General features: G+C 47.1%; 11 protein-coding genes across 11 annotated transcripts; 4 read left to right on the top strand and 7 right to left on the bottom strand.

The window, feature by feature from the left end:
- Positions 1-279: 279 nt before the first annotated feature.
- EDB93DRAFT_1084624 (ADP-ribosylation) lies at positions 280-1829 on the top strand (the record flags this gene model as incomplete). Its single annotated transcript, XM_041445846.1, has 7 exons — positions 280-444; positions 496-645; positions 701-1025; positions 1080-1191; positions 1241-1447; positions 1498-1672; positions 1725-1829. The coding sequence occupies 7 exons, from the start codon at positions 280-282 to the stop codon at positions 1827-1829; spliced, it is 1239 nt and encodes a 412-aa protein (XP_041308107.1).
- Positions 1830-2183: 354 nt separating this feature from the next.
- EDB93DRAFT_1249977 (cytochrome c C1) lies at positions 2184-2728 on the bottom strand (the record flags this gene model as incomplete). Its single annotated transcript, XM_041452933.1, has 5 exons — positions 2184-2192; positions 2256-2339; positions 2401-2518; positions 2566-2665; positions 2713-2728. 5 exons carry the CDS (start codon positions 2726-2728, stop codon positions 2184-2186), a joined length of 327 nt encoding a protein of 108 aa, XP_041308106.1.
- Positions 2729-3158: 430 nt separating this feature from the next.
- On the bottom strand, positions 3159-4185 carry EDB93DRAFT_1084637 (uncharacterized protein; the record flags this gene model as incomplete). Its single annotated transcript, XM_041445848.1, has 5 exons — positions 3159-3286; positions 3381-3605; positions 3660-3756; positions 3815-3852; positions 3918-4185. 5 exons carry the CDS (start codon positions 4183-4185, stop codon positions 3159-3161), a joined length of 756 nt encoding a protein of 251 aa, XP_041308105.1.
- Positions 4186-5326: 1141 nt separating this feature from the next.
- On the top strand, positions 5327-7471 carry EDB93DRAFT_1240390 (cytochrome P450; the record flags this gene model as incomplete). Its single annotated transcript, XM_041451749.1, has 12 exons — positions 5327-5522; positions 5576-5705; positions 5764-5952; positions 6007-6155; positions 6207-6322; positions 6370-6504; positions 6607-6796; positions 6847-6903; positions 6955-6979; positions 7029-7151; positions 7209-7352; positions 7402-7471. The coding sequence occupies 12 exons, from the start codon at positions 5327-5329 to the stop codon at positions 7469-7471; spliced, it is 1524 nt and encodes a 507-aa protein (XP_041308104.1).
- A 98-nt stretch (positions 7472-7569) lies between these two features.
- On the bottom strand, positions 7570-8560 carry EDB93DRAFT_1249974 (uncharacterized protein; the record flags this gene model as incomplete). The annotated part of the gene is made up of 5 exons (XM_041452932.1): positions 7570-7852; positions 7912-7937; positions 7991-8126; positions 8179-8494; positions 8545-8560. The coding sequence occupies 5 exons, from the start codon at positions 8558-8560 to the stop codon at positions 7570-7572; spliced, it is 777 nt and encodes a 258-aa protein (XP_041308103.1).
- Positions 8561-12468: 3908 nt separating this feature from the next.
- Positions 12469-13504, bottom strand: EDB93DRAFT_1143213 (uncharacterized protein). The gene is made up of 6 exons (XM_041449385.1): positions 13443-13504; positions 13083-13392; positions 13001-13029; positions 12894-12949; positions 12814-12839; positions 12469-12754 (listed from the first exon to the last, which is right to left on the bottom strand). Exons 1-6 carry the CDS (start codon positions 13456-13458, stop codon positions 12490-12492), a joined length of 702 nt encoding a protein of 233 aa, XP_041308102.1. The 5' UTR covers positions 13459-13504; the 3' UTR covers positions 12469-12489.
- Positions 13505-13714: 210 nt separating this feature from the next.
- Positions 13715-14215, bottom strand: EDB93DRAFT_355377 (uncharacterized protein). The gene is made up of 2 exons (XM_041456171.1): positions 13962-14215; positions 13715-13898 (listed from the first exon to the last, which is right to left on the bottom strand). Exons 1-2 carry the CDS (start codon positions 14070-14072, stop codon positions 13770-13772), a joined length of 240 nt encoding a protein of 79 aa, XP_041308101.1. The 5' UTR covers positions 14073-14215; the 3' UTR covers positions 13715-13769.
- A 2116-nt stretch (positions 14216-16331) lies between these two features.
- EDB93DRAFT_1143197 (ribosomal protein L4 domain-containing protein) lies at positions 16332-18227 on the bottom strand. The gene is made up of 6 exons (XM_041449384.1): positions 18110-18227; positions 17979-18053; positions 17786-17928; positions 17165-17730; positions 16922-17115; positions 16332-16854 (listed from the first exon to the last, which is right to left on the bottom strand). Exons 1-6 carry the CDS (start codon positions 18150-18152, stop codon positions 16754-16756), a joined length of 1122 nt encoding a protein of 373 aa, XP_041308100.1. The 5' UTR covers positions 18153-18227; the 3' UTR covers positions 16332-16753.
- Positions 18228-19823: 1596 nt separating this feature from the next.
- Positions 19824-21442, top strand: EDB93DRAFT_1278990 (uncharacterized protein; the record flags this gene model as incomplete). The annotated part of the gene is made up of 8 exons (XM_041454428.1): positions 19824-19847; positions 19910-20153; positions 20207-20289; positions 20339-20514; positions 20635-20686; positions 20726-20874; positions 20936-21013; positions 21078-21442. The coding sequence occupies 8 exons, from the start codon at positions 19824-19826 to the stop codon at positions 21382-21384; spliced, it is 1113 nt and encodes a 370-aa protein (XP_041308099.1). The 3' UTR covers positions 21385-21442.
- Positions 21443-21944: 502 nt separating this feature from the next.
- EDB93DRAFT_1249970 (t-SNARE) lies at positions 21945-23041 on the top strand (the record flags this gene model as incomplete). Its single annotated transcript, XM_041452931.1, has 6 exons — positions 21945-22153; positions 22208-22292; positions 22345-22496; positions 22546-22754; positions 22824-22978; positions 23030-23041. The coding sequence occupies 6 exons, from the start codon at positions 21945-21947 to the stop codon at positions 23039-23041; spliced, it is 822 nt and encodes a 273-aa protein (XP_041308098.1).
- A 1712-nt stretch (positions 23042-24753) lies between these two features.
- Positions 24754-26360, bottom strand: EDB93DRAFT_1143171 (uncharacterized protein). Its single transcript, XM_041449383.1, has 8 exons — positions 26024-26360; positions 25935-25967; positions 25850-25884; positions 25693-25798; positions 25561-25639; positions 25386-25505; positions 25290-25327; positions 24754-25235 (listed from the first exon to the last, which is right to left on the bottom strand). The coding sequence occupies exons 1-8, from the start codon at positions 26247-26249 to the stop codon at positions 24937-24939; spliced, it is 936 nt and encodes a 311-aa protein (XP_041308097.1). The 5' UTR covers positions 26250-26360; the 3' UTR covers positions 24754-24936.
- Between the last annotated feature and the right edge of the window lie 42 nt (positions 26361-26402).

The following is a 26402-nucleotide window of genomic DNA, read 5'->3' as shown; positions in this document are numbered from 1 at the left end:
CAATTTACAGTGTCATTGATTCCAAGGTCGCACAGAGTCCACGGAGTCTCTTTTCCCTCGCGGAGAACACGCGCCAACCGCGTTTCATCGAAGAGCGATTTGCCTCTCTCCATGATGGACTGCCGCATACTAGCTATAAATTGTTGTTTGCTTCGAACATCACAAATCACAACTTATCCGCAGACTCGAAGCTCCTGGAGAGCCAAGTCCACTGAGTATCTAGCCCAGATCCCAGTATCATCTTGTTTGAGACAAGCCCAGTACCCCTGATACCAGCAGATGAATGCAACGATCCCACCCATGCATGCTGCACTTTCTGTGCTCGGTACTATGGCTGGCCAGTACATCGCCGCGCAGGGCCAAGCACCTCAAGTTAAACAGCCTCTGCCCGCCAATACATCTACGAAGCAGTTCACCGGAACTGCGACTCTCGCAACGTGTGATGTATGTGATTCGAATGAGGTCTTTGCTTCTCAAGAGCTGATACTGTTACAGATTTGTCAAGTCCGTCCCAAATACTTCGACGGACAGAAGACGCACTCGTATTGTGGGAAGTCTTGCGCGACTGCAGCACAGAAAAAGCATAGTCCCAACAGCAAACCTAAACGAAACAAGACCACCAAAGCCACCCGCAGATTGTGCGACGTACGATGATCGGTACTTATTTGAAGATAGGGTCAACTAACATATGTTCCTCCAGCATTGTCATAAGCAACCCAAGTACAACGATGGAACGACAATCCATTCGTACTGCGGCAAAACCTGCGCACAAAAAGCGAAGGCTGCAGGAGTGTCGGCTGCACAACCTACACAACTAGCCAAGTCCGTTGAATCATTTTTCTGTCGGGTGTTGACAGTACTTATCACCGTTTCTCGGTCCAGTCCAACAAACAGTGGTTGTTTGTTATGCGGAAAGGCTGTCAAGGGCAAGGGTCACTTCTGCAGTCAGGCGTGCACCTCCATGGCTGAGAAGAGTGCACCAGGACTCATAGAAGTCCCACAAGGACACGACACGTTCAAAAGCGGTAAGTAGCACTCGCATGTTAGTGCGGGTGATCGATAACGTTTACTTGCTGTAGTCGCTGACCAATTCAAGGCGTCGTGGAGACATCAGACTCCATGCCCGACAGTTCGGAGGGTGCATAAAGTGATCTCATCGCCAACTTCCATTGTCAAATACGAGGCATATCGGTTAGTCTTCGTTTACATAAATGCTGGTGTTTTGGCTGACAAGAAGCAGTGCTGCTGTCGAGGCTCGCGGCAACTTTGTTGCAGCGGGGCGTTCAGCAGGGAACGAGAATCGTCGCTGGCACGGAACGACCAGGGAATGCAATCTAGGCGATAATGGCAACTGCACGTTATGCTCATCTCAGACATGTTCCTTGTGCTGCATTCTCAAAACGTCTTACAACCTGAATCTCTTTGGCAAGAAGACTGGCTGGGGCCGGTATGTCACACTTTAACTAATCAATCACGATATCCTGACGCGCATGTCAGGTTCGGTCACGGTATCTACACTTCGTCGACGTCTTCGAAATCGAACGACTACTCCACGAACGTTAATCCATCGAGTTTGAAGGCGATATTGCTAAACAAAGTGGTCGTTGGCAAAGGTTACAAGATGACGCAAGACAACACATCACTAACTGCACCTCCAGCTGGTTATGACACCGTATGTACCCTGCCTCTCATCTTTTGTACTTGCTCTTAGCTAGTCATAATAGGTCCTCGCGGAGGTGTCGAGTGGAGGGTCGTTGAATTATGATGAGCTTGTGTGTTATACGAATGACGCCATCCGCCCGTCGTATATGGTCATGTACGATGCATGAGATCATTAGCACCCTCTGTGGACAAGTACGATATGTAATTTGCTTATTTATTTCTTTCAACCTTGTGTATTCAATAGGATCACATAGACTGGCACTAGTGTTACGCACCATGTATCTTTGCATGACATCGCCAATAAGTTGATCACACCACTTTTCCCATGATGCATGAAGGCAACATGACATAGCACTCACTGACTACCAACAAGCAAGAGAAAAAGTATATCGTGGTATGAGCGGGGGTCAAGGATGCAAGGAGATGCGGACAAGGGTGGTCGTCTAATATACTAAGACCCGATGCAAAGCCGTACTATAGCTATAGTCTGTGTGAATGGGATGTCCGTGGTGGATATAAAATTAGGCCGTCTGGAATAAGAACCAGTCGTTAGCATTTAATCCCACAGCTATTCTCGACAAAAAATGACGCACTGCTTGCTTCAAGTAAGTAATAAGGTCATTCCTGTCCTTCTCCTTCTTGAGGCCAACGAAGGCCATAGTAGTTCCTGGGATGTACTGTAGAAAAATTCAAAGTGCATCAGTCGGTGATGATGCACAAAAGCTATACGCGACAAACCTTTTTGGGGTTCTCAAGGTATTCGAAAAGAGTGTCCTCTCCCCATACAACACCCTTCTTCACGTTAGCCGCCGTATATGAGAAACCTTCCACTGAACCAGTTTTGCGACCGAAAAGACTGGAAGACGTTCAGCGATAGTCAAGGACAGTAACGAATGCACTTACCCATGCAAGTTAGGGCCAACCTTGTTAGGCTCGCCGGCGCCGGCGGTGTGGCACAAAGCACAACTTCTCTTAAAGATAGCAGCACCCTTACCAGCGTCACCTTGAATAGAATCAGCATCCGCGCTGCAGCAGAAACTGTAAGCATACCTGTAGCGTAAGGCATTGCGAAAATGTATGAGGTGGAGAAAGAGAAGAGGATTAATTACACAAACGGAGCCTTGAAGGCAAGTAGAGATGATGATGGACTAGTGGATACTTCTGGTCTTGAACTTTTTCGCTTCAAAAATGGTCTGAGCCCGATCGAGCCGAAGGTGTCGCCGGTTTTGCCCGCTGCTATGCTGGCCAATCAACATTCTGCTATTTCGGAGACGGAACGGAAGCATAACTCTGCTCAACGCTGAGCGCTCCAGCGGCAAATTGAATGGATCACAACATAATATTTATGCCATACACTGTCGCATATGTACCAGAACTCCATATAATACAACAGTCGCTATCAATGTTCATGATTCAGAACCGACTCTAGTTCGTGACTAGTTATGGGTAGAAATGGCTTCGGCGTTCAAAGTTACTCGCTACTAGCACTGGTGTGCTCATATAGCGGCTGGAACGCGGATAATCATCGGATGGCGGATAGTGCGAGCCGATTGCCAAACGAGCCAGGTAATCACAAGCATTCCAAAGGTCAAGGTGAGGCTACCGAACGCGGTCAGTTGACAATCTAAGATGATCTCGACATACGCACATCTGGACAACTGCAAGGGCTGAAATGACACATCAGTTTTTGTATACCTCTCATGCAACAGCTTACTGACCAAAGAGCATTTGCAATTGACCGCAATACACCACTCCATCGCACGATCCACTCATGAACAAGCGAGGGAATGACTTGTTGAACAAACCTGCTCCGGCAACCCAAAATATCCATGTCACGAGAACCCAGATCGCTTGTGTACCTATAGACGCAATTGGACGTCTGGACCACAAGGGATCGAGGAAGAACAAAGTATATGTGCCTGAGGTCACTGTTGTCCAACAGGCTGAAAACCTGTTTGACTGCATGCTCAATTACATGTTATTTTAAATCGCGAAACAAACGCACAAGAGAAAGCGTACACCACTGCGAGTAATGGGATCAGGTGCGTTGTTGTTGAAGCGAAATTGCAACAGCAACCAAGTGGCATCTGCAACCTGTTATAATCAAGAGGTCATGCATATTTCTGAATGAAGTTTGGATTATGATTCTTACTTCTGCCAAACTAACAGCCAGCAAGAATACATACACGACTAGGCAATACAAAGTCAAGGTGCGTCAACAATGAGGCAACAATAGGTTAGAATGAAGCACCAACGTGGACCGTACTGCTGAACTCGCGCCCCAGATATCTTATTGATCGACCTTGGGTGCCGCTTTGAATGCCGATACAGAAGGTAGAGTGGACAGAAGTATATTAATGCAAGCATGGGTGTCACCGCAGCTATGACACTTGAGATAGCACTTGTATATATTCTTGAGGTGCTGATATCAGGGACACTGGAAACTGTCGGGGAGCTTTGTAGTGCAAAAGTGCCACAGATGAAAGCACCGAGGATGCAAATCGATGAGGCGAATGGAAGCATTTCGACCAGCTAGACGCGTGACATTGGTGTTTGGCTAGGCAACAAACGGACCCGACATACCGAAAGCGATTGTTTACGACGGAGTGTAGGTTTTTTTGCAGCTGGTGAATTAACTGTTGAAGTGGATCCGAGCGGCCACTCTGGCAAAGGGAAGAAGACAAAGAGAGATGTAGCCTTGAGTCGACGAGCCCTCATCGTCTACTTGCAAGGGTGTTGCGGAAGAAGCGTAGACATGCTGATGATGCATGCAAAAAACGTGTTTCTCGTGATACAGTAAGAAGATATGTGTTCGTGAGCCCTTCTTGACGATACGGATGTGCCATGAGACAGACGCAGTAGATGGCACGAGTAAAGTGACCGTTTAGCGATCCTCCACTTTCATATCGGATTTAATTTTGTTTTGACAAACAAAAGGTCCCGCTTGTTACGACATTTGGGCGGACGAAATACACCAAAATGGCCGCTCGTCCGATTCTTTACATGCACCGCCGTCACATACCAGGCATCTTTTGGAGTCAGATATGAGATTGTCAGGGATCCTGCACTCGACCAACAAGTCTTATGTGTCAGTGGGGGAATCGGTCGTATCATTCTGACTCATGACTGTCGAAAAGATGGGAAAGCCATTGTACTAATGACCAGGTTGCTATCCCTGAGAGGAGCATGGGACCGAGTAACACTGAGCACGCCGGTAAATTATGTAGTATGCGGTGACCGAGTCAGGGTACTTTGCGCATCGTAACCCTTTTGTTTGTCGAGCGGTGAAGGGAACAGAATAAAATCTAAAAGCTAGACTCGTACCACGACAGAGTGGGGAATTTTGACGTAGTTAGACTGGTCGATCTCGGGGAAATTTGGCAGGCGAAGCAGCCTGGCTACTCGTCCGTGGTTAAGCCAGGCTGGTCCCGAGCCTAGCTGAAGAAAGCATGTCGGATTCAAAGACTCGGACACAGATAATCCTCGGCAGCATTCACTCTCGGGAGCTATACACCCGGCGGGCGCCACCAATATCATTAATAATATGAACTAGTACATCCCTGGACGCGGGGACAATATGTAACTGTAATCCTCTCTGAAACATGTAAAAAAATTGTCACATATAAAGGGACGTGCCCAAAACATACGACTCCTTCATCTCATCATGTTGTTGGACTGGAAAGACATTTCCATTGGCGCTTTCATCTGTGCCACTCTTGTCGGTGCGCTCCTTCGTGTGAACAAGAGAACAATACTTCCGCTGCCGCCGGGACCGCGACCTGTTCCAATCCTTGGCAATATTTGCGGGGTTGACATCAAAGCACCATGGCTTGGTTACACGGAATGGGGTAAACAATATGGTGCGTGCGATGACAATGAATACACTGAATTCTGCTAAATGGTCTCCTGATAGGTGATATTGTATGCTCGCACGTTCTCGGCCAATACATTGTTGTGATCAACTCTGAGAAAGTGGCCTTCGAGCTTTTGGGGAAGCGGTCATATAACTACTCTGACAGGCCAGACCTTCCAGCAAACGAACTGTAGGAGCTAAATTTCACTGACAAGCCACTGTAATTGTTGACACGGTGTCTCTAACAGTTTCGGGTTTGGTTTCAACACCATACTCATGAAATACGGAGCTCGTTGGCGTTGTCAAAGAAGGATATTCCATCAAACATTCAGGGCAGAGGCAGCTCTAAGTTACCGTCCCATGCAGCAGAAAAAAGTTCAACAGCTTATCTGTGACATGTATGATGCCCCAGAGGAATTCCTAAAGCATATTCACGTGTAAGTCTTCTCCTGCTGGTGCAATCTATCATCAATGCCAGAATCATCTGCCAGATTTTCATCTTCCGTGATAATGTCGGCTTCATATGACTACGAAACAAAACCCGATGACCCGTTGGTGGACCTTATTGGAAAGTCACTCGAGTTGGCCGTACAGGAACTCAGACCTGAGGTAGCTACCGTTCTCAACGCACTTCCATTCCGTGAGTCTTCAGTCGTATTTTTCTTGGCTCGACTGAATGCTGTTTGAGTAGTTCTACGCATACCAGCATGGTTTCCTGGTATGTCCCTCAAGAAGAAAGTCATCAAGTCTCGAGAATGGCTTCAACAGTGGATGAACGATCCTTTCCAGGATGTGCTTGAAAGAACGGTATGCCGTCGAGTGTCCCCATATCTAGACCTAACATGTCCCAAAAGGCTGAAGGGAAAGCCCAGCCATCCATGGTTTCAAATGCCCTCAGACGGATCGAAGGAAAAGAGACTCCTGATGATATAACAACTATCAAGGAAACTGCAGCCACTGCGTTTGGAAGTAAGTGCCAGTCGGATACAGTGTGCCGGAATGATATTGACGAAAACTGTCCGAGCAGCTGCTGTCGAAACGGTATTCAGTTTTCAAGTATTCTATTTTGCACTGCTCTGATTTTCACCCAGACGGATTTGATATTGCAAGTATTCATCCTTGCTATGGTGCTCTTCCCAGAGGTGCAAGCGAAAGCCCACACTCTGATCGATGAAGTTGTTGGCGCGTCGAGGTTGCCGACTTTTGAAGATAGATCGTCTTTGCAGTATATTGATGCTATCCTCCGGGAAACTCTTCGTTGGCATCCCATTTTGCCCCTATGTGCGTGTGCAGTTTTCAGATGCCCGTCTGTTTCTTACGGAATTGTGTAGCGGTACCGCATGCATCGACGAACAGCGACGTTTACGAGGGATATTATATACCCAAAGGCACGAAATTCCATGTTTTCTGATGAAGTTTCTCGCTAACCTCGTAAATAGGTACCATCATTGTGCCGAATGTGTGGTGAGTCTGCATGTCCAAGGGACCATCATAGAGGTCAACTGCTTTATAGGGCAATGTCACAGAACGAAGAGAAATACCCAAATCCTTCGCAGTTCTCGCCCGAGCGCTTCCTGGCAGCTGATGGCAACCTCAATGACGACACCGTCAATATGGCCTTTGGATTCGGGAGAAGGTTTGTCATGATATTTTTTCTGTTTAGATGACATCGAACATCCTTGCGATACTGTAGGATTTGTGTTGGACGGCATTTTGCAGACGCAAATCTATGGATCGCAATTACTTCGCTACTTGCCACATTTAAATTTTCGAAACAAATCGGTGCAGACGGGAAGGCGATTGATTTCGAACCACGATGGTCCAGTGGTATCGCAATGTGCGTTAGTTCCTGTTGCCCTGTATCTCGACTTACAAGGCTTCTTTAGTCACCCACTTCCCTACCCGTGCAGCATCACTCCAAGGCTCCGCAAGGTTACTCAGATACATGATCTTTAGTCCAGCGATTTTACTGGAAAGGACAGTTTTTTTGGGCAAATAATTTAATTACATGGTACTTCATTTTTCGCTCCTTTCCCGGTATTTACCCACATTTGTTACACTCCTATCCTATTTCCACGAGAATGTGTCAATCTCTGCATTTCGTCTTCTCTTCCGATATTTCGAGTAGGTAATGCCAGAGATCTGGATGGGACAACCACATCCATCTCATTGACTTCAACGAGGATTTCTCCTTCGGTGGTTCCCATCCTCCATTGGACACGACTGAGTTCCGCATGATTGAGCAACCATGCCGGATCGACATGGTGAGTTGCAGCTAAGGAGCGGATGCTTAGCATCGCGCGACAGACGGAGATGACTGTGGCTGCTACTACTATCCTGAGAAGTAGACGTTGCTCGTGAGCTTCGGTCAAGGATGAAAAATTACGCGATCTTACTCTCCCAAAATAGCTACATCATAAACCTAGAGACAACGGTTGCAGTTTTTTCGTGCGGCTAGAGGGCCATAAAACTTACAGATATGTCCTGTCGTCTTTCCGAAGAAAGACCGATGATTTCATGCAGCATCGTTCCTGTTATTTGCTTGAGCGTCTGGTAAACGAAAAGGATCCAGATGTATTCACCAGCTGCAAATGCATACATGAACATGCCCCTAAGCAAACATCAGCTTTCGTGGCAGAACTTCCGATCAACGAGGGGCTTACTCTTTGACAAATCGGTGGATCATCCCGTGTTGCTGCAAGGTTCTGGGGCTGACGCGAAAGCGATATAGCGTAAGTAAGAACATGGTCGTATGGACGACCAAGGCTGGTAGGTAGATGCCATATTCAAATGGAAGGGCTTGTGCCAAGTTAAACTGCGAGACGCTCGTGCCAGTGACATTCCTAATCTCATCATAGTCGATGGCGACAAATATTGCAGCTGCTACCAAGGAAGCGATGAAGACGGTGACCGCCAGCCATCTGATGAAGCGACTCCGACTCGGAGGGAATAGATGCCATACTCGCAATGTTATAACACCTGTATGCCAGTCGATTCAGTGGGATCAGATCAATGCGCGAGGGACGGACATTGGCATAGAGTCATGATTATGAATTTGATGGCGTAGTTCATTAAAGGTAACTGGTCCAGTCTACGTCAATGTGTAAGCTGGTCTATTGCCTTGGCATATGAAAACGGCTCACTCCTGTGGAACGATACATGTAAGACACAAACGACGATATGCGCAGCTCAAGAACTCACAAAATAGCTGGGAACCTTGGCTACTCCTATTTGTTCCAAAGCAGCAAGACTAGACAATATTGTTATCTAGTGCGGTTCTTGTTATATGGAATCAAAACACACCAAACTTGTATCAGAGCCAAGTATCGGATCTGTCGAGTCTATGATTAATCATTGACAAGATAATATGATTCGTCATGGTATTACGCTGAAATACAGTATTCTTGACGTGGACCATGAACTGGACCAAAAGAAAGTCACCTAAAACACACAATTAGAGTTAGACTGTCTCAGATTGTACAGGCGAAAATACCTCTTGAGCGAATGTGATGATATGATCGTACACCACAAGAGTAAATGATACACTGGCGAGAGTCAGTTGCTGAACTGCAAGACTTGCTTCGGACTGCGTCTGGGCGGACATGACAAAGTATCGGTGACCTCAAAGCTCACGGTACCCTCTGGTGAATCGCATCAGACTAGAAGTGTTATATTATATGAAATTCATCATGATGAACAGGAGGCGATACTGATTGACACTGACCACATCCTGTAATTGATGGGTGGAGCATGTCAACCTTGTAACTTGAATAGGCCTAGCTGCATCTATTTGGTCAATGATGGCAGATAGTTTCAAGCAGCACCGCCATGGTTCATCAGATCTCTGTCACGGTCCAGCGCCACCAGACAATGTGAACGTTTACAAATTATTTAATTGGAACTCCGATCGATATTTACTCTACCACACTCCCTTGCTTGTAGACCGGCCGACCCTGGCCTGGTGGAAGAGTGATGGTAAGCAGCAGCAGCTATCCCTCTAGTACGTCAAATAATGTCATTGGTGTTGTGTTGAATCCTACAACTTGAATGCACTGCTATGAGGGTATTTTGTGAAATATGGCCTCGCCAACCAGATGGTGTCTCTCGGATTTCCAGGGTGAGTCTTTTCGGTGAACAATTCTAGCGACGAAATTAGTTTATGGCACAACAGCATTTAAAAATATTCAGTCTGAGCAGTGTTATATTCAATCTCATCCACCGTAACTACAGGTGACTTCGGAAAACCAGTTCACTTGGACTATTAATATCCGGACGGCGGAAGGTGGCATGATAATAGACGCTCTCCCGGAACATACGCGAGACTAGCCAGGACTCCTGCTACTACCCCAGGACCCCTGGTGCTCCTGAGGACGTGCACCAGGCCCTACTGCCCTATCGACAACGAGCCAGAGCTCCTGCGACTATGCCAGACCCCTTGGAACAACGGTCTCCAGCACAACTTGTGTTCAGTGTGGTGTCGCACTGCGTGTTGGTATTCAAATATCGATGCGCGGAATAAGGAGCGTAGTGTCATATCTCATCTCACTTCTCGACGCGCAGAACTCCCGAGTATGTCGATGATACCCTCTTCGGGAATCTCTTGACAACAACTGTCCCGCCTGCTTGCACAAGATCGCGAGGGCACCTTGGTTGTTGTTGAGTTTCAGAATTTGTACGGTCCCAAGGTGGCTACAGTCTCACATACTCCTCCTGTCATCAGCGCATCTCTTGCTCTTGATTCACCAGCTATGCGAGTTTCTAATGCCATGTCTTTACCGTGGATTTTAACATCTGTCAATGATCTTGCTTAAAGTTTCGTTTTCGATCGGATCACGCTTGGACCTGTGTTAGATTGGCGACCACATGATTTCATAGGGAACTCCTCAATTTTGGCAGGTTTGCAGCAAAATACCTCTTTTGTACAATTTCTCACCGCAATACTTACTTCACCTGCCAGTGATCAAGGGTCTTGAGGTGAGATCAAGTATCCATCTCCATCGTGCAGATTTCAAGCGCTGAACGGGGGTATATCTAGCATGAACGCCATCGTTATACATTGCCAACATCCCCCATTCGCCCATACTCATCCTCGAATATGACCGTAGTCTCAAATGGTCCCAGTGTGTGGCCAATAATCGGTATCAACATTTATTTCAGCTATTGGGCAGGTTTGTCGTATCAACATGTCTTGATCTAACATTAATGTCCTGTTTCGCAGTTGCCGCTGGCGTCGTGGTGGTATACGATTGGGGTGAGCAGGACAATGTTAGAAAACTGCTGATATTCTCATAATATTTCCAGCGCTAACGATTGGACAAGAGGTAGGTCGATGTTATTGCCGGAGCAGCCAACCCGCTAAGAATGGTGTCATAGATTGAACTAATCTGGGTAAGTGACGACTCCCTATCAGCAGAAAAGAAGAGAACTAATTCGCGACAGAGGCAACGATGGTCTCTCATGACTGTGTTGTATTTGGTTGTTCGTACCTTTTGTTGTGCTATAGCGTGGCTGGCAAGTCGTGCTGACTCTCAAATGTTCTAGACACGTTATATTGGAATACCATATTCTATGTATGTATGAGGCCAACAATCTGGCACCGTGCTAATGCTCATCTCTCACAATCAGTGCATATATACTGGGTATGTTTTATATGTGTTGTGTTTCATTCTTCTGACCGGCGGCACACAGAACATATGCCATTGGTCTCGCTGAAAGATGCAGTGAGTATTACGCAACCATCTCATTCCTATTCAATGAATACACTCATATGTAGGGGTGAGTAAGATTTTGAACATCGAGCCTGGCTCAACATAATGTCCACACAGGTGTGAGTCGGTGTTTGATACTAATACCTGAGGCTGATCACTGATTGGGTGTTTCAGGCCATTTTATATACTACGCAAGGAACGGGACGAGTGTGGTCGTAACTGCTATGTTGGGTGGTGGGTTACCTAGCTCAATACCTCTGTGATATTGACTCGACTGAAACATAAACATGATGCAAGTCATCATGATTGCCCGGTTACATGCCATGTATGAGAAATCCAGAATGATGCTTATCTTCCTTGTTACCATGTTCCTGGCCGTAAACATCGCCTGCGGAGTAATGGCGGCAATAGGACTCAAGAATGTTGTAGCAGGTGAGCTTACTTGTCGACTTGAAGAACACAGCTCATTGTACGAATGTCAGAGGAATTTATACTCTCTGGCACATATACGTGTAATTATGTATATGACGTAGATGTCCAGCTTCTCACTTCAATGGTTTGGATGCTCGGCACTGTTTGGGAGGTCATTGCACTGTGTCTTTCAGCCTGGGTTGCTGTGAAACACTTCCGTGACCTGCGAAGACTCGGTCGATCGACAGGAACGAACGTCGGAGACTGTTTCAGAGTGCTGATACAATCCCACATGCTTTATTTTGCAAGGTGAGCTTGCCATGTAACTGTGGTCATGGTCTTCTGCTAAAGTCCCGCGCGTGCTAGCTTTGTTTGTGTCTCTTGCCTCGAGCTGGCTAATACCTCTCCAAAGCTCGCGGTGCGCTGACCTGTCGCTGTCATCTGCGTGTAAACATTGCTCACCGTCTCGACAGAATTCACCTTCTACTGGATCTTTGACGCTCTATGGTATTCTTGAAATTTTATTCAGCGTGCAGATGTTTGTGCTGGGACCACGCCTTATCCTTGGCGTTCGAGAATATCACGCCAAACTCGTGGCCAACTCTGATGCAGAAACTAGCATCAATTCGATTGTCTTCCAGGAGCATGTACATGTAACAACTAACACTGGTACTGTGTAGGACATACATGGCGAGTGGTTTGCAGGGAAGACAAATTTGGTCGAGGATCTGTGGTAGTATTTATTTAACATATGGTGTTTTCAAAGCATATTTATGTAAATTGAGGTTTATGTATACAATCCAGTTCTTGTACTTAATGATTTTAAATATTACATATGGAACAAAATTGTGGTTGTTAAGACATCTGGAATTGTCCTTGAACCTTCCCTGGAAACTCGGTCTGCACAGCAGTCGACGGTCGTGAATTGCAGGGGAGAACCACATCCATCTCGTTGACTTCAACGACGATTTCTCCTTCGCTTATTCCTCTCCTCCAGTGGACCCGACTGAGTTCGGCATGATTGAGCAACCATGCTGGCTCGACATGGCAACTTGCGGCCAAAGAGCGAATGCTCAGCATCGCGCGACAGACGGAGATGACTGTGGCTGCTACTGCTATCCTGGGAAGTAGACGTTGTTTGTGAACTTTGGTGAACAATGAAGGATGACACGACCTTACTCTCCCCCCAGAGCCGAATAGTAAACCTGGCAACGATTGTGAATTTTAACGAGTCATGCAAGTAGGGCGATAAAACTCACAGACATGTCCCCTGGTTCAGTCAGAGAGAGAGCGATGATTTCATACAGTATCGTTCCTATCATTTGTTTCAGCATCTGCAAAATGAGAAGAATCGAGATATATCGACCGGCTGCACACGCATACATAAACATTCCTCTAAGCGAGCATTAGCTTTCGGGGTAGAGTCTGTGATCGACAAGGTAACCTACTCTTTTAAGAATCGGTGAACAATCCCGCGTCTCGGCAAGGCTGTTGAGCTAATACCAAAACGATATATCGTTAACGATAACATGGTCGTATGGACAACCAGGGCTGGCAGGTATATCACAAATAACGTTGCAGGGTTCTCCTTTAAGGTCGATGGGTTATATAGCCCGTACACGGCAGCCTTGATATCACTAAACGCGGCAACGCCAGCGGTTGCAACTCCTGCCGCGGAAGCGACCAGAACAGCAACCGCCAGCCCTCTGATGAAGGGACTTCGATAAAACAGATGCCATACCCGTAATGTCACTACACCTGCGCACCTCGGTTAGTTCAGTGTGATCATCGAATGCACGAAGACGAACATTGGCAGAGTTCCATGATTATAAACGCGAGGACAAAATCTGCAACGAAAAGCCATTGTACACTATTTCCTGTATGAACGGGTTTGTTAAGGCCTTGTTATGCATGCTACTCACTCCTGTGGAAAGCTGTACGTAAGGCGCCGAACGACGATACAACCTTAGGAAGCACTCACGGCAGAATTGGGTGTCAGAATGTTTCCTATTCGTCTGGTTGGTCAGAGCCAAGAAACATATATTCTTGTTTACAGACCATAAAATATGAGACTACTCGATCTCATCAACTGAGGCGATGTTATGAGATAGAATCAAACACGCACGCCATTTGTGTTAGAGCCAAGTATCGGATCTATTAAATCCACGATTAAGCACCAGCGGCAGAATATAAGTCATTGACTGCGTTACACTGAGATATAGTATTCTTGAAGTTGACCATGGCCCGACCCAGAAGAAGGTTATCTATAACGGTGAGTGTGTCGTGGATCAGCGTGAGGTTACTATCGATGATGGAGGTGACGGTACCTCTTGAGAGAGCGTGATAATGTGATCGTAGACCACTAGGGTGAATGATGCCAGGGCTAAATGCACAGAGGCATCGCTCGCAGACTTCTGTGCCTGCGAGTTTGTGGACATGGCAAATTACAGGTGGGTCCTCGAGTGCCGGGGAATCGCATTGAGGCCCGGGGGATAGAGTGGACCAACCCTATATAGTCACGCGATATCATACTGTGAGCTTTGTTTGGTATCTTTCATCAAAGAACACAGCTTTTCAATGTTTCCAAATGCGTCAGACTTGCTGTGGTGTGTTTGATCACGGTCCGATTCGAGGACGGCATGTCCGCCTATCTCGTAATAGAGTACTGCGCAAATCACTGGACAACCTGAAATCCCTATTTTAAAAGTATCGATGCGGCGCATACTAAAGGAGATGGCTGAAACAGCACCAGGCTGACCCTGAAGGAGTCGCATAGGTAGCCAAAACATAACGACTAAGTCCTGATGAGTCTCGCTTATGAGGTTCAAATAGCCATAGCACTACTGCCGCAGCTAGAATATTGTGGGAGTGCATCAAAGATTCGAAGCTGTTGTCACTCGAAGATACTTCATCTAGAACAGGGTGTGAGAAAGAGGAAGTTCCGTATCGCTGGAACCGCGTAGCTCTCATCCTCACCGTTTCCCTGGGTCCATTGGACACGGATTGTTCTGCATGCTTGAATAACCACGTCAGATCTACGTGAAGCTTCGCAGATATAGATCGAATCATGAGTGATGGCAGACGGAGACAATGGTTGCACCGACGACGAGGGTGAGTAAATGATTGGTTTCATGATTTCATTCATAAGTGAGCCACTGGAAGCAGTCTACACGCCTCGTAAACCTGTGCAGTAATCATAAGTTGCTGGGCAGAGAAGGAAATACTATTCACATCTAGGTTAATCCATGAAAGAGCAATAATTGTGTACAGTAGCGTTCCCTGAGCATGACAGGTATGAAAGTTGATATCAAACTTGAATGCTTCCTGTCGCGCATGGATACATGATCAATTTCCTGACAATGCATAATAGTAAGTATCTTATGCGAGTAGCTGCACAATTAATGGCGTACTCTTTTATTAACAAACCTTCTAGAAGCGAACTAGAGCGTATTTGAAATTGGTCGCTCGTTATATTTCGGTACGCTGTAGTCTAAAAGCCAGACACCTTGGGGGCACCATTTCGTGAAGAGAGAGCGCTAGGGGTTCCACTCTTTCCATAGCTTAGTCGGCACGTAGACTGGGTCATCTCATCCCAGCCTTGTTCGCTGTTCCTGGGCTGCGAGCCCCGCGGCCTAGTCCAACGGAGAGACCAGGGATCCAGTCGTGGATGGATGCATCAGGCTGCACACCTTGACACATCGCAGCACCTAAAGTTATCAACGATGTCTTGAGGCTTGATTGATAATCAGTGAGCCTCGGACGACGACGGGAGCTGGCAAGGCACATGGCTGCGAGTAAAATGACCGACTTGGCACACCAAAAACACCTCACCAATGATCTCTTACGGTAGGTTCGGAGACATGAAATCAGAGGTCACTTTTGCCAAAAGAACCTTTCTTGCCATATACTGAAATACTGAGAGATAATGAGAAGCGATCATACTAGTTGAGCGCTCGGTGCTCACAATGCTTGAAGTAACCCCTGCAGACTTGAAAAACCAGAGAGATGTCACACTGAAGTGGGACGTATTCCACGCTGAGATAGAAAAATATTGATGTATCTCGTCGACCAGTCCAAAACAGAGCCACCTGCCGTTTGTCATCAATCAATATCATACTTCTCGTTCTATTAGGAGCATGGCACTGACCTCCTAATCAAACGTCGCTACATGGTCGTGAAAATCAGATCTGCAGAGGCAATGGCGAGGTCTGTAGACATCAATGCCGTCTCGCCAATAATGTGGTCGGCCAACACTGAGATTGGCATGGCTGAGGAAGTGGTGTAGAAGGGTTGCAGGATTCTCCTTATAAATTCCAAGGGGTTACCTATATGCATAATGTGTCCTTGAGGCAATGCCCATGGCACCTGGACTACCAGAACCTCGAAATACAGAATCCCGCGCATCGCAAAAGTAACATGGCTCTCAACCCGTCATATTCTGGACCTCGACAATGTGAAAATATGTAAATGAAGCACCTGTCGAATGAAATTTGTCGTCCTGCTCAGACCTGTAAAACTCTGAATTCTGAACAAACTACACGCTTGTCATGGATCGTCACTGCAGAATATCGTTTGTGTATAACCGTGTGGAGTACTACGGTGGTAGTACCTGCTGTAGCGGCGTAGCCTGTAAAGTGGTTGAACGCTCAAGAGTTTGATGTAAACAAAAGTCCCACGCCGATTACATAAGTGTCCCAGGTAAACTAAACTCAAAACGATGGGTGGCGCACAGCAAGCGCATAGCTATACTCACAATGGGACTGTTTTTTACAATTGAAACTTGATTGAAGCGGGTATTGTACCAATGTGTTTGAAATTCATCAAAGATTAGAACACTCCTGCAGGGTAAGCAGATTGATCTCGGGGCAAAAAAACTGTCAGGCGTTGTCAGGCTGAACAGTCTAAGAAAACGCGCCCATTTTGACAGGTATGGTGTGGCTGAACCATAACTCTATTGGACGTACTTTGACCAAACGGAAATGAAGGGAACGGCATCTGAAATTGATCTGAAAAGTGCTGGTAAAGTAGAGCCATGATTGACAATTTTTGCATGGCATGAATGCATAAGGGCATGCGAGGACAATCGACGTAGATGTAGGTAACCATAACTTCAACACACTCAAGGAGCGAACAACGTGTTGAGGAAAGCCTCTCCAGCAGAGGAGCCTTTGGCCTTCTTTCCTTTCTTGTCTTTTTGTTCCTTGACACGCTCCTGCTTGACTATAACACATCAACGTGATGCATGAGTCATCAATTCGAATAGAGGAAAGGGAGATAAGATACATACGCAATTCTTGCCTGCGGAGGGTCTTGGCGTAGGGGTTCATGCGGAAGAGGACGCCTTTGTTGACGAGAGGGTTTTTCTTCTGCGTCCATGGGCGCTTTTGGACCCTTGGACCTGCAGGACGAACAACAGATTGAATCTCAGTGCTGTTGATCAGACGAGTGACGTCAGGGTTGGAGATCTTAGCAGTGGGAAGGCTATACATAACAGTCAGTCGAGTAATAAGGGACTGCATACGGGACATACAGGTAGTCCTTCTTGTACGAGGAGACTTTGTCGAAGGTGCCGAACACCTCATCGAGGAGGCTGAAGGCGCCCTCTGTCCAGATAACGAAGCGGCCAATGTGTCCACCAGGAGCGAGTTGAAGAAGGTTCAACCTTTGGACGTTAACGAGTTCGACACCAGGCAAATTACGGAAGGCCTGGACGATGCCGTTGTCCTCCTTGAAAACCACAAGAGGGCCACGGCGTTGACGGTAGCGGCGGTTGCGCATCTTGCCCTTCCCTGCACGGAGTTTGCGCGAGTTGGAGACCTTGGTAACATCCGTGTATGCATTCAAGGCCTGGAGGAGAGCTATGGCCTCCTTTGTTCTCTTGAAGGACTCGGCTGCGTTCTCGACGACAAGAGGAACCTCAGCGATTTGCTCGATACGGTGACCACGAGCGAGAACGAGGGATGGGAGCGCGGAAGCTGCAAGTGCGGAGACGGTAGCGAAGCGGCGTTGATTTTGGTTGACCTTGACGTGCCATTTGCGCCAAGTCTTGGTGGGGGCGAACATGCGACCGCCACGACACATGTTTCCAAAGGCAGCCTAAGGATATATTCTCAATGATGCAAGATCAGAAATCGGATGGCTGTTCACGCACCTGACCAGAACGGTGGGTACCACCACCACCCACACGAGGAATACGCGCAACAGCACGACCAGTACCCCAAGACTCAGCGGAAGTCTGGTGGCCGGCCTTCTCGCTAACAGCGTAGGCCTGACGCCTGTTCTTAGCCATGCTCTCTGAGATAATGTCATCTTTCTGATACAAGTGCCTAATACTTGTTACGCACTGTGGACCTGGGCGACTACATCAAGCCTTATGGGAGCCGTAAGGACGGCAGGAAGGGGAAGGGAGGTCGAAGCCTCTACATGAGATAGACTTTAGTGTGGACGGACAGCAAGCAAAACAGTGAGTACAAACCTCCAGAGACGGATTGGACGGTGACGGTGGGTCTTGAGGCCATTGTCGTTGATCTTGACGGTCTTGAGGTATTCTAGCCTGCGTAACGTGTTGATAGAGAAAATAGAGTTTGCTAGTTATAAGCCTCAGAGCAAATACGACCAAACATTTTTCTTCCTCCATTCTAAGGCTTGATATCAATCCGGTAGACCAACTTAAACTTGCTTGGTCCTCTGGCCACCAAATTCATTTTCATGACTCGCAGAATTTTGCCGGCATGTGGACACGAAACTTTGGCCCGAGTACTCGTATCATGACTCGATTAAACGCCTCATCTGTGCCTTTTGGCACACCGGGAAAGAGTGGTTGGTTGCTTCACGCAAGCATTGGGAAAGGAACTTGAGTCGATCGATCACTGGCGTTGATTGAGTCTGCAGGCATCTGCACTTTCATGGAGGGGCCCAACAGAGTGGCCTGTTGGTGTAAGTTGTTTGCTTCACCGTTCACGTGAGTTATGAAAGTAGTCTCTCCCTCAGGCAGACCGTTACAGAAGGAAAACAGTTGTCCCTTAAGGGTATCTCACTGCACACCCTACCTCCGGAAGATTCAACTCATCCAATGAATGATGTCGCAGTTAATATTTAAAGTTTGTGACGTATCATCAACGAGCCTCTGAATTTGGCACTATCAGCAAAAACACACGGAAGAGATGTACAGTCTCGTCTGCAAGATGTTCACGGTAATCTATGTTTCGAGCATCTAGATTAACATCATCTATCTACAAGTTACTCGTACGTCCGATAATGTCTATCCGTCAAGCATAACATTTACTGAAGTCTGGGTGCGCTGACCTCTCGAACAGTTATTTTAAGTATCAGTTTCATATCCTACGCCATGGATGGGTCGCCTAAAGGCCCCGTGGCAGCTGTGACAGTGGTATGATAGTTCACACTCTGCCTCATGAGTCATACTTGCCCATGGTATGCCATCATTCAGAAGTGAATATGCGAGCTACGGTTTATTCTCGTATACTTGGATATTTTGCTCCTCGGCCATGGGGAGTCGCCTACTTTTAAATCTTTCACTGCGGTAATTCATTCTTCCCTGCAATGTCCCTTGCATGAACCTTTGTCAAGTATACATTTACTAATTGAACACCCAACAGTCCGGCTATCATACTGCAACCGTCTTGTCTCACCCGCCCCTATCATCATCATCTTTGCAAGCATTCTGCTGAGTTGAACCCCCTCGGGCCCTCTGTGAAAGCCTGTGTGCCTGACAGTTTTGATGAATATTTCGACAACTCAACAATCTTGACAACATGATGTGCGTTGTGACACAATTGAAGTGTGTTAATAACAAATCGTTTAGACACTGATAAAGATTGTCGAGGTGTTTTCAGTGATAGATCTTCACGGCAGCTGCCGCTCGGAAGGAAATCTTGGCCAGTCACTAAGAAAGGATGATTTTCGAAGGGCCTGTGCTGACATCTTCAAATAAGAGAGGACTCCTACTTCCGGTTCAGGAGACATAGCCGAGGGAAGAAAAACTATAGCTAGCGATGAAGTCGAGCGCAAAACTCCTGATGATTGAATCGATGTGACGAAATCAAGTACATTCGCGTTCTCCTTAGCAGCCTATATGAATAATCCACCCAGATTAGTCCTTACAAACTTTCGGCCCCCTCTGTCATCCCCACTCTATCATTCCCAAGTTTTGCTCATTGACTGATGCGATGGACGCACAGCAGTCTAAAACGGTCAGTAGTGATGTGGGGCCCAATAACAATGAAGCTATGTACTGACCTTCTGAATGTCTCAGGCTGGTTCGACCCATCATCTATACAACGGAAGGCGAGCTTCACTGCCCCTCAACATCATAGCTATAGGATGCGATCTGGGAGGTCTTGCCGCTGCATACTGCCTCACACAGGCAGGCCACAACATCACCATCCTCGGAGCAGCGTTAGCCGTCAATGAGGTAGGCGCTGGCGTTCAAGCCAATCCCAATGACTCACGTCTTGAAAAACTCGGCGTCAAAATTCAGGATTTGAACTTTCAGCGATGTAAGTCACATTGAAGTATTTTTCTGGGATTCTGGCTTGATGCAAATCTCCAGGGAACAAAGATGAGGTCGCAGGGTGGACGCCGTTTGGGGATGTAGTCGATAGGAAATATGATTCCCCTTTCTACCTCTTACACGTCAGTCCTCTCCTTATTGCACCTATTTTTTCTGACCAGACTAAAACAGCGAGCTGATTTTCACCCTATGCTCTACGAAGCCACTGACTCATACTGTAACATCCATGTTAATAGTCGTGATGTATCCATGGACCCATCAAAATTCAGTGTGACCCTTGCCTCCGGGGAGGTCGTATCTGATGACCTGATCATTGGCAACGACGGACTTAAAAGTGTCACTCGGAAGTATGTGGTTGGCGGGCCAGATAAACCCGGGTTACTGGAGATGCTTCTTACATAGCCCTCATCCCGGCGGTGAAACTCCTACAGGATGATGAGCTGAAACCATTGGTGGAGAAAATGAAGATGGAATCGAATATGGATGGGCCTCGGAGGTCACATTGTCGGCCATGCTATTGTAAGCCGAGTGTTCGGTTAACATGGCTAACATCCACAGAGAGCCAATGCGAAAGCTGCACAGCGTGCCAAGAAAGAATTTAACCTCGTCAAGATGCACCCTGATGAAACTGAAGGGGGTATAGAATCATGGACTGCTGAAGGTAATGTAAACAAGATGAAGAAGACCTACAAGGGATGGAGAACCACGTAAGTGACTCCGTTTTGATCCTTACTTCGTGCTCATGCTATCTGGTGGCGCGGGACGCAGTGTTCAAAAGCTCATGGCGCTTGTCCCGTCAACGCGTCAACGCTCGATTGGAAAGTTGATGGACCGAGACCCTGGAAAGTTAGTCTTGTTGGACGACTCATGCTACCAAATGTTGGGTTGTGTGAATTCGTCCATTGTTCAGACCGCTCACAGATCTTGCCTATCAATCTCTCCGGCACGACCGTGCTACCACGATACAGAAGTCTTCAAGACTAAACCATCACCACCAACCTGACGGGCCAGAACAGGAGGAGCTTGATCATGACATGCGTGTACTAACAAGCAATGCAGATCAGTGGGCTGATAAGACAAAGTGCGACATCCAATTTGGATACGACGCGGATGAGGCAGAAATGTGGTGGCTCGCGAATAGGAACAAGCTTGTGACCCTCGTTCCTTCAACTGAACTCAAGCTAAGAGTTGTGCATTCCGAAAATCGCGATCATTAAATACTGTCTGATTTTATCGGCCGTCGAGCGACTCGAGCTTTCCCGTCGTAGGAAACGGGGGATGCGCGGCTCTGGGACACACTGAGTACATAAACTCCTGCCCAAAAAGATGCATGTTCCAGAGCGAGGTGAAGTGAAGATTCTTGCCTGGGACATGCGGCACCAACGCCAGCTGGTGCAAGAAGTATGAGATGTCGTGATTTTGTAGTCTATTCAAGTTGTACCGTCATTACTTCTGCAGTAGCTCCGAAACCCAGGTTATGCGGGTTAAAAAATGTCCCTTGCACGACACAGATATACCAACGTTCTCACAACGTACTCAAGATTTTCTGCCATAAAAGTGGTGCAGAAAACACGTCTGACGTTTCTGCTTCAAACGCGGTCTTCAAAAGTCACATGACCTATTAATTAGAAATATCGTGGGATTTTTTACGATTTGTCAGCGTTTTTTGTCCAGACCCCTTTGGGTAACTACGCTTCGTGGGCAGCGTGTGGAGACCACACACCTCGACCACTGAATATTGCGCTATTGTCCTCCTTCAGCTCTCTCGTGTGTCATAATGAGTTTCCAGGACATTGAAACTGGTCTTGCACGTCCGGGACAGTCGAGTTCGACAGCACTTCAGCCGCGTGAAGAGTCTGCGTTTCTCTCCTTGCAATCTTCCCTTTCACTCCAGGTGTTCAAGATAAATTCGAATGTACAGGGTATTCTCAAGCTGGTCGACCAACTTGGCACTACAAAGGACTCTGCCACGCTTAGGAAGTCATTGTGCGTATTACTTGCTAGTTATCACCTCAGTTACTGAATGCACTATGGATGCAGACATGATCTCACTGAAACGACGAGGGCTATGGCCAAGCGAGGCTCTGAGGACTTGAAGAAGATTGCCTCGACAGCTACAGCGAGCGTAAATTCGCATTTTATACTGCCGTTTTTGTCAACTGAATCGAACATACCAGCCTCAACATAAGACCTCAGTTCAGAAGATATCACATGACTTACAGCTGTCTTTGGTGGCATTTCAAAGAGCGCAGCAAGTTAGCGCAGAGCGCCAGAGAACGGTGGTGGAAGGGGTGAAAATAGCGGTAGAAGACGAGCACTATGATAATGCGTGCGTTACTTTCCACTCGTGAGGGTGATATATCCTCATGTCTCCACAGGCTGCGCCAACGAGAGCCGAGCGCGTCTCCCCGACTACGTCAGGCTCAACTTCTTCAGTCACAGCTTTCTCCGCACGAACTTGCGTACCAAGAGTCTTTGATTCAAGAACGAGAAGAGGAAATTCAAGAGATCGAGTCTGGTATACATGAACTATCGGAGATCTTCCGCGACCTTGGGACACTCGTCAACCAACAAGGTGGCATGCTTGGTATGTGACATAGCTTCCGTTATGATCACTAGCTTACTGGCACCTTTTATTCTTTTCCATTTTTCGTAGACAACATCGAATCAAACGTGTATTCCATCGCTGTAGATACCCAGGGGGCAGCCGAGGAGCTCTCGACTGCTTCTGAGTACCAACGCAAAGCTGGGCGACGTGCGGCATGTCTCATGATTATCCTCGTCATCGTCGTTGCAGTTGTGCTTCTGGCTGTACGTGAAATGACCAATATTGCAGGTAGACTTGACTAATCATTCTCCCAGATTTTGTCATAGATGTGTGGCCTTGTGTCGTTGTCTCATACCTTTGCAAGTTTTCTGTTGGCCAATGGATTATGGACCTCGCCGTGGATATTTTTCACGAAGTGTTTTTATTTCTAACGTCTATTTCTTATATCAATGCACTTTGATGCGAGTTCATGGCACCCTCCCCAGTGAATATACGTGTGGTAAGTTAGAACGGGGATAGTCCACGGGTTTTCTCGATTTGTCATTAGACTATGAATTTCATCTCGGCTGTCTTTCGCAGCGCAACTGTCAGGTGCTCCTACTAATGCCCCACTTCAGACAGGAGGAATACGTCGGAACTACTCACAAATTGGCAAGCGGCACGAAGGCATATCCATCTTTGCACCGCGAGCCTTGACTTCGACTCCCACAAGCTGAGCGCGCTTGTATACTTGAGGCTTCAGCCTGTTCATACATAGCACCTTACAGCATGGAGCTGAAATAACTCCTGTCCGGGAAACTTCTAGAGGAACCTTAAATAAACATCTTCAATGAACACCGACGGCCAAACTGCTACGAATTCACAGATCACGCGTTAGAAGCTTGTCCAGCAGAACACCTGCTCCCGAAGTATTCTAGAAATATGGAAGATAGAGAATTGTGCGGAAATGTATGGAGCGCTTAGCTCTTCTCTATATCCGATTTTATGGTTTAGTATCCCCAAAAGACTATCATTGTTGCTGAACATCATGTCCCGGCTAAAGGTTTGCTAATCCCGCTACCTGCCTACGTCCATGCCCTTCGCTTACCTGAGTTCTACCAGCTGGTCTCGGGAGGCGAATTCCTCGACAGCGGAGCGCTGTAGACAAATCTCGTCAGTGCACATTTACGCGCGCCTTTTCACATTCATCTAAATTCTACTAATAGTAGTGGCGGATGCGAAGACGGGACATTATTACTAATATCCCGTCTTCGCATCCGCCGCTAACAGCAAGCTTTTCTTAGTATAAATGCGTTTAACACACCGCAGTCCACGCGCAAAAGGCGACTTCCATTGCCCATCACATTGCGGTTCAGCAAAATTGAACCTTGGACTAGAGTTTTACCCGCTCTATCTGAGCGTGCCAGAACACTCTATTGAGCTGGCTTGTGACGTTCGAGGTTACTCGTCGCTTTATTCTATTTGATGTCAGGGTATTTCATAGATGTGTGATCTCGGTGCCTTTGGCATTGGCGTCTGTACCGGCCTCACCTGCGTTCTATTTTGCCTTGCTGGAAGGCGAGGCGCGAGTGATGGGTCCATGTACCGACGTTCGGAGATCCATGGTCCCACCCGGTGCATCGAGATCTTTACATCCTGTCGTTATCTCCTGCGACGTTTTCGAGGACTGTCTTCCTGAAATGCAATGATGGATAATCACCTTGACAGGTCTCGACTCTCGACCCTAATGGGCTGAAATTCTGAAAAGACTTTTTGAGGTAATCAGGGTGCCGCAACTCTACCCTATCGAGTAATACGAACTTGAGACTCCAAGATCATAATACCCCCTTGCAGTGGTGTTCTGATCTAAGATGTCATTCTCATCTGTTGGTAGACATGTAGCGGGTGTTTTCGATATGATACCTCCGATTAAGCCTTAATCCAGCCTATCGGTCTTCATCCTGTATATGCCCTAGCCCGCCCAAGATACAGATATTTAACAAGCACATCGAGTCTGTTATCAAGATCAAACAGTCGCTCTCAACACGTGCATGCATGGTTTCATATCAACAAAATATCATTGTGACCGAAATAAATAACTCCAGTTAGACACCTTTTGACGTTACATAGTAACATCTGGTAATATGTTCATATTGGGGTATCAGACCAACACGATAGGATGTGTAGACTCCACGCAGAGCGAAAGAAGAATCATAGTTTGATAGATCCAACAAGATGAGCTTCAGCCCAGCAACCTCTCCGTCTCCGCAGCCCCATTTCGTCGATCCTTACGTATAAGCCCAACGGTACATTTCACCCCGTTCACTGCTTGGCTGAAGAGCCAGTTCCTCGCACGCCATACCGGATGCTCGCGCACATCGACGCGGTCCGGGCGGAGGCGGTTCTCGCTATCGACGACGACAGCAAGCGTAATGGTCGTGGTGATAATCGATGCAAGTGCTGTGGAGGCTGAAATCATAAACATGATAACCATCTGGAGCCGCGCTGCCTGCTGAACTGAAGAGCCACCAAGAATGGCACCTGAAACCCTTGATCAACACAACAATTCCCTCACGTCGTGGCGTAAATTCTTACCGGTCATCATGCCTGGAATAGCAATGATTCCGATCACGCTATTGTCAAGGGCAAGCACTGGATTAGAAACAGCTTAGTATTTTGGATGGTACGAACCTCATTTGGCTGATCGTTGGAGCCAATGCAAGACGAAGAGCTTCTCGTGCAACAGGTCTACACGCTTCAAACCGTGATGCTCCAAATGCGAGGTACATTTCTATTTTGTCGCGATTGTCACTGCAAGAACGTTGATTAATATCTACGCTTCAAGTACATTAGTGATGCAACTTACTATATCTCCCGCAGTACATAGGACACGGAAACAATAATTCCCGAGATTGTGCCTCCACACAACATGCCAACAATCGGAACTTGTGATTCCAAGTCAACATCACTGATCCTGCGCAAAGGGATCGCGACATACTATATTGTTCGGGCTTCCAGAACGGCTCTATGACCATGGCGAAGCGGACGCCTATGATAGAGACGGGTATTGTCGAACACAGCATACTAAACAATACGGAGAAGAACTATGCGACTGTTGAGAATAGAATGGTACATACACCCGTCGTGAAACTCACCATATAATCGTAGCGCTTTTTAGACTTGTTCACAACTTCCCCGCGTCAGAAACCGAGACAACAGTAAGAATTGCTTCGGACATACCTGCCTCAATAGTCCCCAATAAATTCAACAAAACTAGACACCATAGTTCTAGCGCTCGGCTGCCTGAAGTGAACGCGAAAAATGCTCACATGCAATACCGCCCACTGCCCATGGATTATTCGTCTCGAACACCTTCTGCAACACCAACGCGACTAGTCCCAGCTGCACCACACAACGTACGGCCGCGGAGAGTAGTGATGATCCTATTCCGAGTTGTAGCGAAGTAGAAATGAACGCATTGAAAAGAATGAAGGAGAAGCCGAGGCCGACGTTGCCCCAATCCAGGTGAGTAGAGTCTATAGGTGCACCGTCCATGGTTTCTCGGAAGATAAATCAACTTTAACCTGAACCTAGGTATGACCAGACGATTGGTGGTAATTGAAAAACTTCTAGCGAGCTTGGAAGCATCCGAACTCGAACCTAATGACCATTGAGCAGCTTACATACAATATCGTAAATTTAGTACGT

The sequence above is a fragment of the Suillus bovinus genome, assembly GCF_016758785.1.
Source record: "Suillus bovinus strain UH-Sbo-P2 chromosome Unknown EDB93scaffold_24, whole genome shotgun sequence".
Lineage (NCBI taxonomy): Eukaryota > Fungi > Basidiomycota > Agaricomycetes > Boletales > Suillaceae > Suillus > Suillus bovinus.
The sequence above is the reverse complement of the archived record's forward strand: the minus strand, read 5'-3'. Positions and strand labels throughout refer to the sequence as shown.

Coding starts and splice junctions, on each gene's coding strand:
- EDB93DRAFT_1143213 (XM_041449385.1), bottom strand. Junction 13,030..13,082: donor GTTCACCGATTCTTAAAAGA/GTAGGTTACCTT, acceptor ATGCTCGCTTAG/AGGAATGTTTATGTATGCGT. Junction 12,755..12,813: donor TATTCGGCTCTGGGGGGAGA/GTAAGGTCGTGT, acceptor TCTACTTCCCAG/GATAGCAGTAGCAGCCACAG.
- EDB93DRAFT_1143197 (XM_041449384.1), bottom strand. CDS start 18,152: ATGGCCTCAAGACCCACCGTCACCGTCCAATCCGTCTCTGGAG. Junction 17,116..17,164: donor TCGTACAAGAAGGACTACCT/GTATGTCCCGTA, acceptor TGTTATGTATAG/CCTTCCCACTGCTAAGATCT. Junction 16,855..16,921: donor CCTCCGCAGGCAAGAATTGC/GTATGTATCTTA, acceptor GATGTGTTATAG/TCAAGCAGGAGCGTGTCAAG.
- EDB93DRAFT_355377 (XM_041456171.1), bottom strand. CDS start 14,072: ATGTCCACAAACTCGCAGGCACAGAAGTCTGCGAGCGATGCCTCTGTG. Junction 13,899..13,961: donor TTATCACGCTCTCTCAAGAG/GTACCGTCACCT, acceptor TCACCGTTATAG/ATAACCTTCTTCTGGGTCGG.
- EDB93DRAFT_1143171 (XM_041449383.1), bottom strand. CDS start 26,249: ATGGACGGTGCACCTATAGACTCTACTCACCTGGATTGGGGCAACGTC. Junction 25,968..26,023: donor GGCAGTGGGCGGTATTGCAT/GTGAGCATTTTT, acceptor TATGGTGTCTAG/TTTTGTTGAATTTATTGGGG. Junction 25,328..25,385: donor CCAACGATCAGCCAAATGAG/GTTCGTACCATC, acceptor CCTTGACAATAG/CGTGATCGGAATCATTGCTA.